This window comes from Blennius ocellaris (assembly GCF_963422515.1).
Source record: "Blennius ocellaris genome assembly, contig: SCAFFOLD_81, whole genome shotgun sequence".
NCBI classification, from domain to species: Eukaryota; Metazoa; Chordata; class Actinopteri; order Blenniiformes; family Blenniidae; genus Blennius; species Blennius ocellaris.
The window spans coordinates 91,183-109,646 of record NW_027661894.1 but is presented as its reverse complement, the minus strand read 5'-3'; the positions used below and the strand labels follow the sequence as shown (position 1 = coordinate 109,646).

Here is an 18,464-nt window from a genome sequence, read left to right as displayed (position 1 = left end):
TAATTGTTGGACCCCCCCCCGGGTTACGGCTCGCCCTGTGATACCACGTAACGCCACAAGGTGGAGGAGTGAGTCGCTCTGATGTCGAGTCTGTCGTCAGTCTGGCGGCAGGAGACGCAGCGGACGCCGCAGACTTCAGGACGGAAGGACTCGGTGGAGACAACGTGGACTGGGGAGACGCTGGACGTCAGAGTGTCTCACCCTCCTTCGGCCCACAGGGGGCGTCAGTGAGAACAACGACTTCCTGTTACAGCTTGAGGTGACTGACTGGACGCTTACTGACTGGACGGTAGAGCGACTTGTCCCATCAGGTCGAAGACTGACTGGACATTGAGGAGACTGACTGGACATTACAGTGCCTGACTGGACATTAAGGAGACTGACAGGACATTGAAGAGACTGACTGGACATTGAAGAGACTGACTGGACATTAAATTGCCTGACTGGACATTGAGAAGACTGACTGGACATTAAGGAGACTGACAGGACATTGAGGAGACTGACTGGACATTGAGGAGACTGACTGGACATTGAAGAGACTGACTGGACATTGAGGAGACTGACTGGACATTAAGGAGACTGACAGGACATTGAGGAGACTGACTGGACATTGAGGAGACTGACTGGACATTGAAGAGACTGACTGGACATTAAGGAGACTGACTGGACATTGAGGAGACTGACTGGACATTAAGGAGACTGACTGGACATTGAGGAGACTGACAGGACATTACATTGACTGACTGGACATTGAGGAGACTGACTGGACATTGAGGAGACGGACACATAGAGACAGACTGTCTCAGAGGCTCCAGACGAGACGTTAGAGTGCCTGAACAGTTTCTGTTCCTTTGATCTGTAACGTCTGTTGTGACGGAGTCAGATGATTCTACTGGGTTCTCCACGGAACCGTCGCCTCATTCAGCCTGTTCTGATAGTGGTGTGTTCAGGTGACGGTGTGTTCAGGTGACGGTGTGTTCAGGTGACGGTGTGTTCAGGTGACAGTGTGTTCAGGTGACGGTGTGTTCAGGTGACGGTGTGTTCAGGTGACGATGTGTTCAGGTGACGGTGTGTTCAGGTGACGATGTGTTGAGGTGACGGTGTGTTCAGGTGACAATGTGTTCAGGTGACGGTGTGTTCAGGTGACGATGTGTTCAGGTGACGGTGTGTTCAGGTGAGGATGTGTTCAGGTGACGATGTGTTCAGGTGATGATGTGTTCAGGTGATGATGTGTTCAGGTGACAATGTGTTCAGGTGAGGTGGTGTTCAGGTGAGGATGATGTGTTCAGGTGAGGTGGTGTTCAGGTGAGGAAGTGTTCAGGTGAGGATGATGTGTTCAGGTGACGATGTGTTCAGGTGAGGATGTGTTCAGGTGACAATGTGTTCAGGTGATGATGTGTTCAGGTGACAATGTGTTCAGGTGAGGTGGTGTTCAGGTGAGGATGATGTGTTCAGGTGAGGTGGTGTTCAGGTGAGGAAGTGTTCAGGTGAGGTGGTGTTCAGGTGAAGATGATGTGTTCAGGTGAAGATGATGATGTGTTCAGGTGAGGTGGTGTTGAGGTGAAGATGATGACGTGTTCAGGTGAAGATGATGACGTGTTCAGGTGACGATGATGTGTTGAGGTGACGATGTGTTCAGGTGAGGATGAGGTGGTGTTCAGGTGAGGTGGAGAACAGTGTAGCGTCATCTGGCGCCCCCTGCTGTCTGTATTAAATGTAGATACGTGATTTGACTGAAATGTACAATAAAGTGAACGAAGCAGCTTCGACCTCGTTAATGAAGCTGCTGGACCACGTCTGGTACTCCACTACTGTAACTAGTAACAGATTACATCTGGTACTCCACTACTGTAACTAGTAACAGATTACATCTGGTACTCCACTACTGTAACTAGTACTCCACTACTGTAACTAGTAACATATTACATCTGGTACTCCACTACTGTAACTAGTACTCCACTACTGTAACTAGTAACGGATTACGTCTGGTACTCCACTACTGTAATTAGTAACAGATTATGTCTGGTACTCCACTACTGTAACTAGTAACAGATTATGTCTGGTACTCCACTACTGTAACTAGTAGCAGATTACGTCTGGTACTCCACTACTGTAACTAGTAGCAGATTACATCTGGTACTCCACTACTGTAACTAGTAACAGATTACTTACTAATGCTCAGCTAGCTTCAGCCTCAGTCGACGCCTTTATATGCAGTCCTCCTGACAGCAAAGTAACTAAACTGTGTTGCAGTACTAAAGTAACTATTTGAAGTATTTTATCCTCTTATATCGTCGATTGAAGAGATTCAACCCTGTTAGCATTAGCATTAGCCTCGCTCAGTTACAATGTTACTTAATTAACCATAAGAAGTAACATCAATGAGTTATTAATGAGTTATTAATGAGTTATCGATTAGTTATGGATGAGTTAATGAGTTATGGATGAGTTAATGAGTTAGTGTTATGGATGAGTTACTGAGTTATTGACGAGTTAATGATTTATTGATGAGTTATTAATAAGTTATTGAGTTATCTATGAGTTAATGATTTATTGATGCATTATTAATAAGTTATTGATGAGTTATTTATGTTATTGATGAGTTAATGATGAGTTAATGAGTTATTGAGTTAGCGTTATGGATGAGTTATTGATAAGTTATGGATGAGTTAACGAGTTATTGATGAGTTATTAATACATTATTGGTGAGTTAATGAGTAATTGATGAGTTATTGATGAGTCATGGATCAGTTATTGCTCCAGACGCTGGTTTGGGTGGTTTTATTGATCTGTTCATAAGTTAAAGAAGTTAGCGAAGCTTCACACGCGACTCTCCGGCTCTCGGGGGTAAAAAAGCGCAGAGACATTCCTTCATAATAAATACATGCATCCATTATGTGGCCAGAACATTAAGAGGAGCAACACAGGAAACAGGAAGCAGTACCAAAGCAAAGGTCTTTTCAGAGTAACGTCACAGTCCGACAACTAAAAGCGGAGCGAGGTCGAGTCCTGGACCCGGACCCGGGTCCTGGGCGCTGGTCTTTGACCCGTCATGGAAAAACCTGGAGTTAAAATCTGATCGAATCAGAAGCAAAAAGACGAAAATCAAAGTAAAAGTGCAGATAAAGTAGAAAAAGAAACAGGAAGTGAAGGCCGACGCCTCCACAGGAATTCATTTACAAACAGGAGACCAGGACCGGGACCTGGACCAGTCCGAATGGGCCCACGGGGTGTGGGCGGGGCAGGGGGTGGGGCCAGGTAGGGGCGGGGTCAGGGAAGGGGGCGGGGCTCCGCGGTGGTCTGGGGCCATTATGGAAGGCAGAAATCTGCAAAGTACGGATGCTGAAGAGCTTCTTCTGCTGAGATCCTCTGGACCGGGTTACACTTCAACAGGTTCTGTGGGGGACACGAGTCAGAGACACGAGTCAGAGACATGAGTCAGAGACTCGAGTCAGAGAGACAGGAGTCAAGAGACACAGGAGTCAGAGACATGAGACAGGAGTCAGAGACACATGAGTCACAGACAGGAGTCAGACATGAGTCACAGAGACATGAGTCAGTGACACGAGTCAAAGGAGTCAGAGACATGAGTCAGAGAGACGAGTCAGAGACCCATGAGTCACAGACAGGAGTCCGACATGAGTCCCAGAGACGAGTCAGAGAGACAAAGGAGTCAGAGACACAAGTCAGGGAGACACAGGAGTCAGAGACACAGGAGTCAGAGACACGAGTCAGAGAGACGAGTCAGAGACACATAAGTCAGAGAGACACTAGTCAGAGACACGGGGCAGAGACATGAGCAGAGACACGAGTCAGAGAGACACAGGAGTCAGAGACACGGGTCAGAGAGGCACAGGAGTCAGAGACACAGCAGTCAGAGACACAGGAGTCAGAGACACGGGTCAGAGAGGCACAGCAGTCAGAGACACAGCAGTCAGAGACACGAGTCAGAGAGACACAAGTCAGAGACACGAGTCAGAGACACAGGAGTCAGAGACACATGAGTCAGAGACACGGTGCGTTCAGGTACCTGCAGCAGGTCCCGTCCTGTGCTGCTGAGCTTGGGGACGACGTTGACCAGAGACGTGGTGGCAGGATACATGGGGTATGGCTGCAGGGGGACAGAGAGTCAGGGGGACGGACTGGACGGTGGAGACGGGCTGTACCTTGTAGCGGTACTACCGTACCTTGTAGTAGTACTACCCTACCTAGTAGCCGTACTACCGTACCTTGTAGCGGTACTACCCTACCTTGTAGTAGTACTACCCTACCTAGTAGTCGTACGACCGTACCTTGTAGCGGTACTACCGTACCTAGTAGCCGTACTACCCTACCTTGTAGTCGTACTACCGTACCTAGTAGCCGTACTACCGTACCTTGTAGCGGTACTACCCTACCTTGTAGTCAGGGAGCTTGGTCATGGTCTGCCACTGCTCCTCCGTCGGGGTTCCCAGCAACGTTCCTCCGTCAAAGAAAACACGGTGTGGCGGCGGCGGCGGAACAAAGTGTCACAACAAAGGATATCTGAAGATCCGCTTCAGCTGGTCGTCAACGTCGTTCCCCGGGAACAATGGCCGCCCGGCGTTCGCCAGCTCTGCAGGAACCACACACACACACACACACACACACACACACACACACACACACACACACACACACACACACACACACACACACACACACACACACACACACACACACACACACACACACACACACACACACACACACACACACACACACACACACTAGATTAGATTAAAGCAGGAGTAATCAGATTACACTCAGTTTAATGAGATGAACGTGGACTGACCATGGGTTCAAAGGTAGTCAAGTTCCTGTAATACCGGCTGAGTCCAGCAGGAGGCAGCAGAGCGTCACTGCGCCTCCTGCTGGGAAAAGGAGGAACTACAAGCTGCAACACGTTTCATCCTGCAGCTTCACTTCAACTCAACTTTATTTATAATCACATGGAGCTGTTGACAGAGACAATCCTGGAACACCACGGTTACACTTTGGTAACCATGGTTACACAGTGTTGACACGCCGTAACCATGGGTACACAGTGTTGACACACCGTATCCATGGTTACACAGTGTTGACACGCCGGTATCCATGGTTACACAGTGTTTACACGCCGGTAACCATGGTTACACAGTGTTGACACACCGGTAACCATGGTTACACAGTGTTGACACGCCGGTAACCATGGTTGCACGGTGGCTACACAGTGGCAACCATGGTTACACAGTGTTTACATGGTGGTAACCATAGTTGCACGGTGGTTACACAGTGGTAACCATGGTTACCAACACACACCTGCAAAGATGCAGCCGGCGGACCACATGTCGATGGAGGTGGAGTAGAGCTTCGCACCGAACAGCACGTCAGGGGGCCGGTACCACAACGTCACCACCTGCACACACACACACACACACACACACACACACACACACACACACACACACACACACACACACACACACACACACACACACACACACACACACACACACACACACACACACACACACACACACACACAATTAGATTACAGGAACAGATCAGAGGAACCGTTCATGTTCTTCATTCATTGTTCAGGAGAAAATCATTAAAACTGTTCATCATGATGACTGAGGAACCTCTGATGGGGGCCTCACCTAGACCTCCAGCCTCACCCAGACCCCGCCCCCAGCCCCGCCTCCAGCCTCATCCAGACCCCGCCCCCAGCCTCACCCAGACCCCGCCTCCAGCTGAAGTGAGTTAGAACCTGGTTTAGAACGTTCAGTGTGGAGGAACTCACCTCTGCAGAGTAACACCTCACTGGGATCCCGAAGGCTCGAGCCAGACCGAAGTCTGCTAGCTTCAACTCCCCGTTCTGCACACGCACACACACACACACACACACACACACACACACACACACACACACACACACACACACACACACACACACACACACACACACACACACACACACACACACACACACACACACACACACACACACACACACACACACACGGTTTTGAGTGACTGCAGAGAATCTCCACCTAGTGGCCAAGATGAGAACTGCAACATGTAACATCTGAAACCTCACCAGGTTCTCGTTTCAAGAAACGCTCTTCTGAACACACTCACTCACTCACTCACTCACTCACTCACTCACTCACTCACTCACTCACTCACTCACTCACTCACTCACTCACTCACTCACTCACTCACTCACTCACTCACTCACTCACTCTGTTGATGAGGAGGTTCTGGGGCTTCAGGTCTCGGTGCAGAACGTTCCGACTGTGACAGAAGGCCAAACCTTTGAGCAGCTGGAACATGAAGGACTGAGGAGGAACCAGGAGACATGAGTCAAGGTCTCTCTCTCTCTCTCTCTCTCTCTGTCTGTTTCTCCATCTCTCTCTCTCTCTCTCTCTCCCCCCTCTCTCTCTCTCTCTCTCCCTCTCTCCATCTCTCTCTCTCTCTGTCTGTCTCTCCATCTCTCTCTCTCTCTCTCTCCCCCCCTCTCTCTCTCCATCTCTCTCTCTGTCTGTCTGTCTCTCCATCTCTCTCTCTCCCCCCCCTCTCTCTCTCTCTCTCTCCCCCCCTCTCTCTCTCTCTCTCTCTCCATCTCTCTCTCTCTGTCTGTCTCTCCATCTCTCTCTTCCCCCCCCTCTCTCTCTCTCTCTCTCTCCATCTCTCTCTCTGTCTGTCTGTCTCTCCATCTCTCTCTCTCTCGCTCCCCCCCTCTCTCTCTCTCTCTCTCCCTCTCTCCATCTCTCTCTCTCTCTGTCTGTCTCTCCATCTCTCTCTGTCTCTGTCTCTCCTTGTCTGTCTCTCTCTCTCTCCCTCTCCCCCCCCCTCTCTCTCTCTCTCCCTCTCTCACCTTCACAGTCTCAGGGTCCAGGTCTCCGTTGCAGCTGTCAAAGTATTTCTTCAGATCCTGTCGAGGAAAAAACATGAAGGTCAAAGGAAAGAAGACGAGCCGCTAAATGTCCTCCAGTCAGACGTCCCACATGTCCAACACTCGTCCTCCAGTCAGATGTCCCACATGTCCAACACTCGTCCTCCAGTCAGACGTCCCACATGTCCGACACTCGTCCTCCAGTCAGACGTCCCACACGTCCAACACTCGTCCTCCAGTCAGACGTCCCACATGTCCAACACTCGTCCTCCAGTCAGACGTCCCACATGTCCAACACTCGTCCTCCAGTCAGACGTCCCACATGTCCAACACTCGTCCTCCAGTCAGACGTCCCACATGTCCAACACTCGTCCTCCAGTCAGACGTCCCACATGTCCAACACTCGTCCTCCAGTCAGACGTCCCACATGTCCAACACTCGTCCTCCAGTCAGACGTCCCACATGTCCAACACTCGTCCTCCAGTCAGATGTCCCTCAGGACAGACAGGTGAGTCCCTCACCTGGTCACAGTACTCGAACACCAACGTGAGCTTCTTGTCACTGTGGAGGACGTCGTGCAGCCTGCAGAGGAACACACACACACACACACACACACACACACACACACACACACACACACACACACACACACACACACACACACACACACACACACACACACACACACACACACACACACACACACACACACACACACACACACACACACACACACACACACACACAGTTACAGCAGGTACTGGTTAACAGCAGGTGAAGGTTCTAGTTACTGACTGACTGACCGGACGATGTTTTTATGTTTCAGCTCCTTCAGCAGGCAGATTTCCCTCAGAGCGGAGCTGGGAACCCCCTAGAACATAGAACCATGTAAGAACCCCCTAGAACATAGAACCATGTAAGAACCCCCTACAACATAGAACCATGTAAGAACCCCCTACAACATAGAACCATGTAAGAACCCTCTGGAACATAGAATAACATAATAACCCCTTGGAACATAGAACAATCTAGAACCCCCCCTGCAATGCAGGTGGAACAGTTAAAGTAAATAAAAGCGGGCGGAAACGCTAAATAATCACTAAGTTCTCTGTAAACAAACCTCGTCATCATCGTCCAGTCGAACCCGCTTCAGAGCCACAATCTCGTGCGTTTCTCGGTTCTTGGCCTTGAACACGGTCCCGTAGGTTCCTGCGGAGGAGAGCAGGGCAGCGGTCATCCTCCCCGGCCTCCCCGGGCAGCGGTCTCCCCACCCCGGCCTCCCCGGGCAGCGGTCTACCCCCCCGGGCAGCGGTCATCCCTCCCCGGCCTCCCCGGGCAGCGGTCATCCACCCCGGCCTCCCCGGGCAGCGGTCATCCCCACCCCGGCCTCCCCGGGCAGCGGTCTCCCCACCCCGGCCTCCCCGGGCAGCAGTCCCCCACCCCGGCCTCCCCGGGCAGCGGGGCAGGGTCGGAGCAGCAGCCGCCCCGCAGGCGCTCCGCCCGGGGGAGAGGGAGAAGCTAACGGTAGCCGGAGCTCGGCTCGGAGGCTCACCGAAGCTCCGGGGGGGGGGGGGGGGGGGGGAAAGGTTGGGGTAATAAAAGAGAGACAAACTCACCTTCTCCGATTTTCTCCAGCTTCTCATATTTCTGCATGTTTGGCGGTGAAGACAGCTCGGAGCGAGCAGCGCGACACGGAAAAGCCCCGAGCCGGGGGAAAGCGACACTCCTCCGGGTAGCTGCTAGCCGCGGAATCCGCTCGGCGCTCCGCTGCACTCAAGAGGCGCTGCTGACCCCTGCCGGCCGGGGGGAGGAACTGCACGCTGGGTGGCCGTTCGGGGGCGCTGCTGGCCCCTGCCGGCCGGGGGGAGGAACTGCATGCAGCACACCGGTGCGCCGTGGAGCCCTCGAGGCTGCTCCTTGCTGCTTTTTCGCCAAAGTGACTAAAGGTTTTCATCTCGTTTCTTTGTCTCACACGTCAAGGTGGCGAATATTGAATACAAGGGTTTAGTGATCGTCCCATAATGACATTTACCCCCGAACAGCAGGAGATCAGGGTGAAACGTTAAATACAAGCAGAATATCTCAGCAGCTCATCCAGTTTGTACATTTCAGTAATACAGCGTGCAATACAGTTTTGGAAAATTGTAACTTTCCATTTCTCAGCTTTTAGAGTCTTTGATTTGAGGATTAAACATTTTTTCGAGACAAAGTGTAAAAAGGAACGAGGACAGAAATGCTGTCTGGGTCAAAAATGTTGCGTTTCCCTGATTGAGGGAAAAACCAAAGAGAAATCTTTCAAAAAGTGGATTTTTATGAAGGATTTTATTGTTTTGCCTTCTATTGGTCATGATTCTGTTTCATTTCTCTACAAAAACGCAGGAATCTCCAGTGGTTCTGTGGCTGGAGGCGGGATGAGGTTGGTGCTGAAGCTGCTCTGCTGCTGGTCCACGTCTGTCGTCGCCTCAATAAATTACAGTAAAAATTCCGCCGGCTTCTTTTCAGAAGAACCGGAGTTTATTTGTGTCCGCTGGTTCTCTGTCTGCGGATCAGGTCGGAGTAAAGTCCTCCTTTACCGAGCAGCTCCAGGTGAGTCCCGGCCTGCAGGGACAAGATGCTTCACACACGGCTTCTCATCGTCTCAACTCAGTGTTCTCATGTCTCATAACGTCTCATAATGACTCATAATGTCTCATGTATCATACAGTCTCATAAAGCCTCATAGAGTCTCATAAAGTCTCATGACTACTCATAAAGTCTCATGTCTCAGTCTCATAATGACTCATAAAGTTTCAAAGTTATAAAGTATCATAGTGTCATAAAGTTCTCATGTCTCATAACGTCTCATAATGACTCATAATGTCTCATAACGACTCATAATGTCTCACGTATCATACAGTCTCATGTCTCATAATGTCTCGTCTCATAAAGCCTCAGTCTCATAAAGTCTCATGACTACTCATAATGTCTCATAAAGTCTCATGTCTCATAATGACTCATAATGACTCATGTCTCATAAAGTCTCATGATGTCTCATAATGACTCATAAAGCATAATAAAGTCTCATAACGTCTCATAATGTCTAATAATGACTCATAATGTCTCATGTATCATACAGTCTCATAATGTCTCATGTCTCAAAGTTCTCATAAAGTCTCAAAGTTATAAAGTATCATAATGTCATAAAGTTCTCATAAAATTCTCATGTCTCATAAAGTTTCATAATGTCTCATAAAGACTCAAAGTTCTCATAAAGTCATAAAGTCTCAAAGTTATCATAAAGTATCAGTGTCATAAAGGTCTCATAAAGTCTCATGTCTAATAAAGTCTCATAAAGTCTCATACACTTTCATAAAGTCTCATAAAGTCTCATAAAGTTCTCACGATCTCGGCCTTTGATGGAATCATATAAAAAAATTTAATAAAATCAAACTTCCACACACGTTGAGTTCCTGTTGCAACTCAACGTGTGTGTGTGTGTGTGTGTGTGTGTGAGAGAACCCCCTGGACGACCTCCACACAGACGGGGGTTAAAGGTCAAAGGTCGCCGGGCCTCACCTCCACCACCCGGCCGTTGCTCATGACACAGATGAGGTCTGCGCCCTGCACGGTGCTGAGGCGGTGGGCGATGACCAGCACGGTGCGCCCCCTGCTGGCGGTGTCCAGCGCCTCCTGCACGGCGCGCTCCGACTCGCCGTCCAGCGCGCTGGTGGCCTCGTCCAGCACCAGGAGGCGGGGGTTCTTCAGCAGGGCGCGGGCGATGGCCACCCGCTGCTTCTGGCCGCCCGACAGCGTCACGCCGCGCTCGCCTGCGGGGACGCACACAGAGAGAGAGGAGGCGGCTCAGCTCCGGCGCCACCGAGCGGCGGTGGGGGGGCGCGCGGCGCCGCACCTACCGACCACCGTGTGGTAGCCGTCCGGGAAGGACGTGATGAAGCCGTGGGCGTTGGCCTGCTTCGCCGCCTCCATCACCTCGGCGTCGCTCGCCTCCGGCCTCCCAAAGCGGATGTTCTCCATGACGGAGGAGGCGAACAGCACCGGCTCCTGCGGACGGGAAGCGTCACCGCGGAGGTCCGACGGAACCTCAACGGAACCCCCCCCCCCCCCCCCCCCCCCCCGTCCCCCGGCGGGGGGGGTGAGAACCCGTCTCACCTGGTTGATGAAGCCGATGACCTGGCCGCGGAGCCAGCACAGGTCCAGGGTCCGGATGTCCAGACCGTCCAGCATGACCACGCCGCCGGTGGGGTCGTAGAAACGCTCCAGCAGAGACGCCACCGTGGACTTTCCTTCGGGGGGGGGGGGGGGGGGAGAACCGAAGGTCAGACGGGTGGCGGCACCGGGCGGTGGCGGCGACGGAGCGAGACGGTACCTCCGCCAGACTCTCCCACGATGGCCACCGTCTTGCCGGCGGGCAGCGTGAGGTGGAACCTCTTCAGGACCTCCTGACCCGGCCTGGTGGGGTAGCTGCCGACAGAGCTCAGCGTCAGAACCGGGTCCGGTCCGAACCCAGCGTCAGAACCGGGCACGGTCCGAACCGGAACCGCCGACACGCCAGTCACCTGAAGGACACGTCCATGAAGTCCACGCGTCCCGTCAGAGAATGGTACGGAATCCGTCCGCCGCCGGCCTGACGGATGCTAGGCTCCAACGCCAGGAACTCAAACACCCGAGCCCCCGAACTGATTCCCCTCACCACCTGCAGACAGTCCACCGTCAAGGTACGGTCCACCGTCAAGGTACGGTCCACTGTCAAGGTACAGCCATCGTCAAGGTACGGTCCACTGTCAAGGTACAGTCCACCGTCAAGGTACGGTCCACCGTCAAGTTAATAACTGATCAATATATTTACACGTTAAAGTCTCACCTGTCCAAAGAGGATGGAGATGCTGGCTAAAGACCTACACACACACACACACACACACACACACACACACACACACACACACACACACACACACACACACACACACACACACACACACACACACACACACACACACACACACACACACACACACACACACAGTGTTATTCTGGTCCATGGCGGCAGCAGACGTAGTTCAGCGTGACGGAGTTTGACCTTTGAACCGTCTGAGACGCCACCAGGAAGGACATCAGGTCCCCCGGGGACATTTCATCCCTGGTGATCAGAGTCCCGCCGGCGAAGATGGTTCCCAACACGATGCCTGCACACACACACTGGTGAGGAAGATGCTCTATAATCTGGTGTCAGAGGAGGAAGATGCTCTATAATCTGGTGTCAGAGGAGGAAGATGCTCTATAATCTGGTGTCAGAGAAGTTATAGTGCTATGCAGAGGTGTGTGTGTGTGTGTGTGTGTGTGTGTGTGTGTGTGTGTGTGTGTGTGTGTGTGTGTGTGTGTGTGTGTGTGTGTGTGTGTGTGCCTGCCAGTCAGCACTCAGGGACTCACAGTTCAGGGCGATGTTGGACAGACCCTGGAAGACGGCGATTCCGGTTCCCAGGTTCTCGTTGAGCTCGCAGGACTTCTGGACCTCGGCGGAGTACAACCTGGAACGAGACGGACGTGTCCTCCAGTGGGCGGAGCCAGACTCACGTGTCCTAAAGTGGGCGGAGTCAGACTCACGCCGAATACGCAAGTGTCCTAAAGTGGGCGGAGCCAGACTCACGTGTCCTAAAGTGGGCGGAGCCAGACTCACGCTGAAGACACATGTGTCCTAAAGTGGGCGGAGCCAGACTCACGCTGAAGACATACGTGTCCTCCAGTGGGCGGAGCCAGACTCACGTGTCCTAAAGTGGGCGGAGTCAGACTCACGCCGAATACGCACGTGTCCTAAAGTGGGCGGAGCCAGACTCACGTGTCATAAAGTGGGCGGAGCCAGACTCACGCTAAATACACATGTGTCCTAAAGTGGGCGGAGCCAGACTCACGCTGAAGACACACGTGTCCTAAAGTGGGCGGAGCCAGACTCACGTGTCCTAAAGTGGGCGGAGCCAGACTCACGCCGAAGACACATGTGTCCTAAAGTGGGCGGAGCCAGACTCACGCCGAAGACACACATGTCCTAAAGTGGGCAGAGCCAGACGCACGCCGAAGACACACATGTCCTAAAGTGGGCGGAGCCAGACTCACATGTCCTAAAGTGGGCGGAGCCAGACTCACGCTGAAGACACACGTGTCCTAAAGTGGGCGGAGCCAGACGCACGCCGAAGATACATGTGTCCTAAAGTGGGCGGAGCCACCCTCTTCCAACCCCACATTTCCACGCCACACTAAACCCGCGCCGTTCTCCTGAACGTGACCCCCCCCGGTTCAGGCGGCGTTGCGCCGAGGCTCCGCCCCCTCCGACTTACTGCAGCTCTCGCTCCTCCATCGCGAACGCCTTCACGGTGCGGACGTTACCCAGGGCCTCGTCCGCCACGCCCGTTGCTATGGAAACCTGCGAGGGAGTCAGAGGAGGGTCAGTCGGAGGCGGGGCCCCCGGGGGGCGGGGCCACGGCGTGACAGTGTGCAGTGGGCGGAGCTCCGGACTCGCACCTGCTCCTGAGCGAGGCGCGACAGCTTCCGCAGGACGGAGCCGACGGCGGCGCCGGCGCCGACCAGGCAAGGCAGAACCACCACGGTAAGGCCCGTCAGCTTCGGGGAGATGAAGTACAGAGACAGGAAGCAGCCGGCCGTCTGGGTGAGGCTGCGCAGACCCTGGACACACCGGGGGGTCAGCACACACACACACACACACACACACACACACACACACATGCACGCACGCACGCACGCACAGACACACAGACACAGACACAGACACACACACACACACACACACACACACGAACACCCACACACACACGAACACACACACACACACACACACACAGACACGAACACACACACACACCCACACACACGTACGCAGATGCACGCACACAGACACAGACGCAGACACACACACACAGACACGAACACACACACACACACACACACACACGAACACCCACAGACACACACACACGAACACACACACACACACACACACACGAACACCCACAGACACACACACACACACCCACACACACGTACGCAGATGCACGCACACAGACACAGACGCAGACACACACACACACCCACAGACACACACACACACACGCACACACGAACACCCACAGACACACACACACACACACAGACACACACACACACACACACACAGACACACACACACACACACACCCACACACACACACTCACACACACACACACACAGACACACACACACACACACACACACAGACACACACACACATAGACATAGACACAGACACGAACACACACACACACACACTCACACACACTCACACACACAGAGACACTCAGACATAGACACAGACACACACACACACACACACACACACACACACACACACACACACACACACACACACACACACACACACACACACACACACACACACACACACACACACACACACACACACACACACACACACACACACCTGGGAGACGACCAGCTTGAAGGAGGACTTGAACTCCTGGATGTCGGCGGTCAGCCGGTTCACCAGTTGACCCGTCTTGTTGGCGTCGAAGAACGCCACATCCTGTCTGGGGGGGGACGCGAAGCAGCGTTACCATGGCGACCCCTGTCCACAGTGAGACACACAGCCCCCCCCCCCCCGACACGTACCGGAGCAGGGAGGAGAACAGCGTCCTCCTCATGTCGGCGGCGACCCGCTCCCCGACCCGGGACAGCAGGACGATGTAGCCGGTGGTCAGCAGACCCTAGACACAGGTTCTGGATCAGTTGGTCGCCGTGCTCATTGATGCCCGCCTCTCCTTCAAGCCTCCAGATGTTTTTGGACCTGCAGGTTCTCACAGCTGGTGGCCTGAAAACACCTTTCCAGCTGTGGAACCGCTGCGGCGGAGCTCCTGAACGCCTCGGCTCTCCGCTCTTTGCCCACGGCGCCACTTTTTGGAAACCCGGAGGACGCCGCCGCCCGGCGCCGCCGCCGACTCACCTGGACGCCGTACAGCGCCAGCAGCTTGAGGGCGGGGCCCCGCACCTCCTGGACGTAGTTCCCCGCCTGCTCCCTCAGGTGCCGCGCCACCACGTCCACCAGCTCGCCCAGCATCAGCGGGATGTGGATGTTCAAGATGGCGGCTCCGAACGCCAGCTGCCGGGCAGAGAGGAACCTTTAGCTCCGCCCACTCCACCCACCGCCACCGCGCCCCCCCCCCACCCACGCTCACCACCACCGCGCCGACCAGCGCCAGGAGCTGCGGCCTGACGAACTCCCACAGGATGTGCCAGTTGAAGTCCGGCGCCGTCTGATTGGCCGCGGCGTTCGGCCGTCTGCTGTTGTTGTTGTTGACGTCGGCTTCGCACCGCGCGGAGCGACGCAGCAGGCGGGCCGACACGCTCAGGACCGCCACCGGGACCAGGACCTGCCTCAGGACCGGACCCGACGGTCTGGGGGTCCGGCGGACCGCTCTGGTGGTGAAACTCCAGATCTGAGCCACCGAGCCCCCTGGTGGCCGCGAGGAGTGGTGCAGCGTCCATCCTGGAGCACCAGGCCAGCTGACGAGAGGGGGAACATGCTCTATAATCTGGTGTTGGAGGGGGAAGATGCTCTATAATCTGATGCTAGAGGAGGAAGATGCTCTATAATCTGGTGTTAGAGGGGGAAGATGCTCTATAATCTGGTGTTAGAGGAGGAATATGCTCTATAATCTGGTGTTAGAGAAGGAAGATGCTCTATAATCTGACATTAGAGGGGGAAGATGCTCTATAATCTGATGGTAGAGGAGGAAGATGCTCTATAATCTGACATTAGAGGAGGGAGATGCTCTATAATCTGACATTAGAGGAGGAAGATGCTCTATAATCTGGTGCTAGAGGAGGAAGATGCTCTATAATCTGACATTAGAGGGGGAAGATGCTCTATAATCTGACATTAGAGGGGGGAGATGCTCTATGATCTAATGGTAGAGGAGGAAGATGCTCTATAATCTGACATTAGAGGAAGATGCTCTATAATCTGACATTAGAGGAGGAATATGCTCTATAATCTGACATTAGAGGGGGAAGATGCTCTATAATCTGGTGCTAGAGGAGGAAGATGCTCTATAATGTGGATTAGAGGAGGAAGATGCTCTATAATCTGACATTAGAGGGGGAAGATGCTCTATAATCTGACATTAGAGGAGGAATATGCTCTATAATCTGACATTGGAGGGGGAAGATGCTCTATAATCTGACATTAGAGGAGGAAGATGCTCTATAATCTGACATTAGAGGGGAAGATGCTCTATAATCTGATGGTAGAGGAGGAATATGCTCTATAATCTGACATTAGAGGAGGAATATGCTCTATAATCTGACATTACGGGGGAAGATGCTCTATAATCTGGTGCTAGAGGAGGGAGATGCTCTATAATGTGGATTAGAGGAGGGAGATGCTCTATAATCTGGTGTCAGAGGAGGAAGATGCTCTATAATCTGGTGTTAGAGAAGGAAGATGCTCTATAATCTGATGCTAGAGGAGGAAGATGCTCTATAATCTGATGTCAGAGGAGGAATATGCTCCATAATCTGACGTTAGAGGAAGATGCTCTATAATCTGATGTCAGAGGAGGAAGATGCTCTATAATCTGACGTCAGAGGAGGAAGATGCTCTATAATCTGATGTCAGAGGAGGAAGATGCTCTATAATCTGATGTCAGAGGAGGAATAGTGCTATGCAGAGGTCTGTGTGTGTGTGTGTGTGTGTGTGTGTGTGTGTGTGTGTGTGTGTGTGTGTGTGTGTGTGTGTGTGTGTGTGTGTATAAGTGTATGTGTATGTGTGTGTGTGTGTGTGTGTGTGTGTGTGTGTGTGTGTGTGTGTGTGTGTTACCAGGAGCGGGTCCAGCACCTCCCGCTCAGTGACGTCACTGACCGCAGCAGCAGCGTCATGTCCCACAGAAGTTCCCTAAACGGTGAAACGAGCCGTTAAACGCGTGGAGGACAGGAGCGCTTCAGTTAATCCCGCCGGGCGGCGCCATCTTTACTTCTTCTTCTGTGGTGGTTAATACACAGCGGCGCCGCGGCGCCCCCTGCTGGTCCCGCAGGTTAACGTATCGATCCGGACGGAAGTTAGAGATGTCAATGAAAACATGCAGACTTTGTTTGAAAACGTTAATCTGCTTCTAAACGTCCGTTTCAAGGATTCAAGGATTGAAGGATTCAAGGATTCACTGAGATTTAACTCCTTTTTTCATCAACCGACCGGAAATTAAGACAAAATGTTTGTTTACTGAAGCAACAACCTGATGTCGATCATGATGACGTCATAAATACATAAAGTGTTCAGCTCTACAGGTGTCTGAACACACACACACACACACACACACACACACACACACACACACACACACACACACACACACACACACACTCACACGACTTCAATCCAAAACAAACCAGAGACCTGTACTAATGCAAGGGAGCCGCTAGAGGTCAGCACAGACGTGTGTGTGTGTGTGTTGGGAGTGTGTGTGTGTGTGTGTGTGTGTGTGTGTGTGTGTGTGTTGGGGGGTGGGGGGTGGGGGGGGGGTCAGCTGTGGAGCCACCAGGGGGCAGAAGGTCGTTCTGGCAGCGCTGAGATTCAGAAACTGACGTTGGATCTTGATTCGTCATGTAAACACACACACACACACACACACACACACACACACACACACACACACACACACACACACACACACACACACACACACACACACAGCTGATAGAGAACATCACATCCACCAGATGTTCTCCAGATGTGAGGAGGAGAACCAGGAGTTGACAGATGTTCTGCAGTGAGTGATGGAGGGATGAAGATAACTGGTAGAGGTGGAGGTGGAGGTGGAGAGACGTGATGGAGGGATGAAGGTGGAGGTGGAGAGATGAAGATAACTGGTGGAGGTGGAGAGATGTGATGGAGGGATGAAGATAACTGATGAAGGTGGAGGTGGAGAGACGTGATGGAGGGATGAAGGTGGAGAGACGTGATGGAGGGATGAAGATATCTGATGGAGGGATGAAGATAACTTGTGAAGGTGGAGGTGGAGAGACATGATGGAGGGATGAAGGTGGAGAGACGTGATGGAGGGATGAAGGTGGGGGTGGACAGACGTGATGGAGGGATGAAGGTGGGGGTGGACAGACGTGATGGAGGGATGAAGGTGGGGGTGGAGAGACGTGATGGAGGGATGAAGGTGGGGGTGGAGAGACGTGATGGAGGGATGAAGGTGGGGGTGGAGAGACGTGATGGAGGGATGAAGGTGGGGGTGGAGAGACGTGATGGTGGGATGAAGGTGGGGGTGGAGAGACGTGATGGAGGGATGAAGGTGGGGTGGAGAGACGTGATGGAGGGATGAAGGTGGGGTGGAGAGACGTGATGGAGGGATGAAGGTGGGGTGGAGAGACGTGATGGAGGGATGAAGGTGGGGGTGGAGAGACGTGATGGTGGGATGAAGGTGGGGGTGGAGAGACGTGATGGAGGGATGAAGGTGGGGGTGGAGAGACGTGATGGTGGGATGAAGGTGGGGGTGGAGA

The 18,464-nt window shown here is 52.9% G+C and overlaps 2 protein-coding genes across 3 annotated transcripts; both read right to left on the bottom strand.

Annotated features, from left to right (window-relative positions):
- Nucleotides 1–2,764: 2,764 nt before the first annotated feature.
- Nucleotides 2,765–8,639, bottom strand: cdk5 (cyclin dependent kinase 5). The gene is made up of 12 exons (XM_080522165.1): nt 8,515–8,639; nt 8,019–8,107; nt 7,702–7,769; nt 7,420–7,480; nt 6,881–6,937; nt 6,246–6,341; nt 5,804–5,878; nt 5,320–5,416; nt 4,513–4,594; nt 4,398–4,470; nt 4,031–4,111; nt 2,765–3,396 (listed from the first exon to the last, which is right to left on the bottom strand). Exons 1-12 carry the CDS (start codon nt 8,549–8,551, stop codon nt 3,310–3,312), a joined length of 903 nt encoding a protein of 300 aa, XP_080378291.1. The 5' UTR covers nt 8,552–8,639; the 3' UTR covers nt 2,765–3,309.
- Nucleotides 8,640–9,223: 584 nt separating this feature from the next.
- abcb8 (ATP-binding cassette, sub-family B (MDR/TAP), member 8) lies at nt 9,224–16,916 on the bottom strand. Of its 2 annotated transcripts, none has more exons than XM_080522161.1 (16): nt 16,780–16,916; nt 15,137–15,464; nt 14,905–15,060; nt 14,574–14,668; nt 14,386–14,491; nt 13,412–13,573; nt 13,228–13,313; nt 12,326–12,423; nt 11,976–12,081; nt 11,760–11,793; nt 11,455–11,591; nt 11,265–11,359; nt 11,048–11,181; nt 10,788–10,939; nt 10,454–10,704; nt 9,224–9,496 (listed from the first exon to the last, which is right to left on the bottom strand). In XM_080522161.1, exons 1-16 carry the CDS (start codon nt 16,836–16,838, stop codon nt 9,468–9,470), a joined length of 2,028 nt encoding a protein of 675 aa, XP_080378287.1. In that variant the 5' UTR covers nt 16,839–16,916; the 3' UTR covers nt 9,224–9,467. The 2 variants fall into 2 exon arrangements, with proteins under 2 accessions (XP_080378287.1, XP_080378286.1); XM_080522160.1 differs by having other exon boundaries at nt 10,792–10,939.
- Between the last annotated feature and the right edge of the window lie 1,548 nt (nt 16,917–18,464).

Coding starts and splice junctions, on each gene's coding strand:
- cdk5 (XM_080522165.1), bottom strand. CDS start 8,551: ATGCAGAAATATGAGAAGCTGGAGAAAATCGGAGAAG. Junction 8,108..8,514: donor GCTGGAGAAAATCGGAGAAG/GTGAGTTTGTCT, acceptor TCTCCTCCGCAG/GAACCTACGGGACCGTGTTC. Junction 5,417..5,803: donor TGAGGTGTTACTCTGCAGAG/GTGAGTTCCTCC, acceptor GTGTGTGTGCAG/GTGGTGACGTTGTGGTACCG.
- abcb8 (XM_080522160.1), bottom strand. CDS start 16,838: ATGACGCTGCTGCTGCGGTCAGTGACGTCACTGAGCGGGAGGTGCTGG. Junction 13,314..13,411: donor CGCGCCTCGCTCAGGAGCAG/GTGCGAGTCCGG, acceptor ACTCCCTCGCAG/GTTTCCATAGCAACGGGCGT. Junction 10,705..10,791: donor CGGCTACCACACGGTGGTCG/GTAGGTGCGGCG, acceptor GCGTCCCCGCAG/GCGAGCGCGGCGTGACGCTG.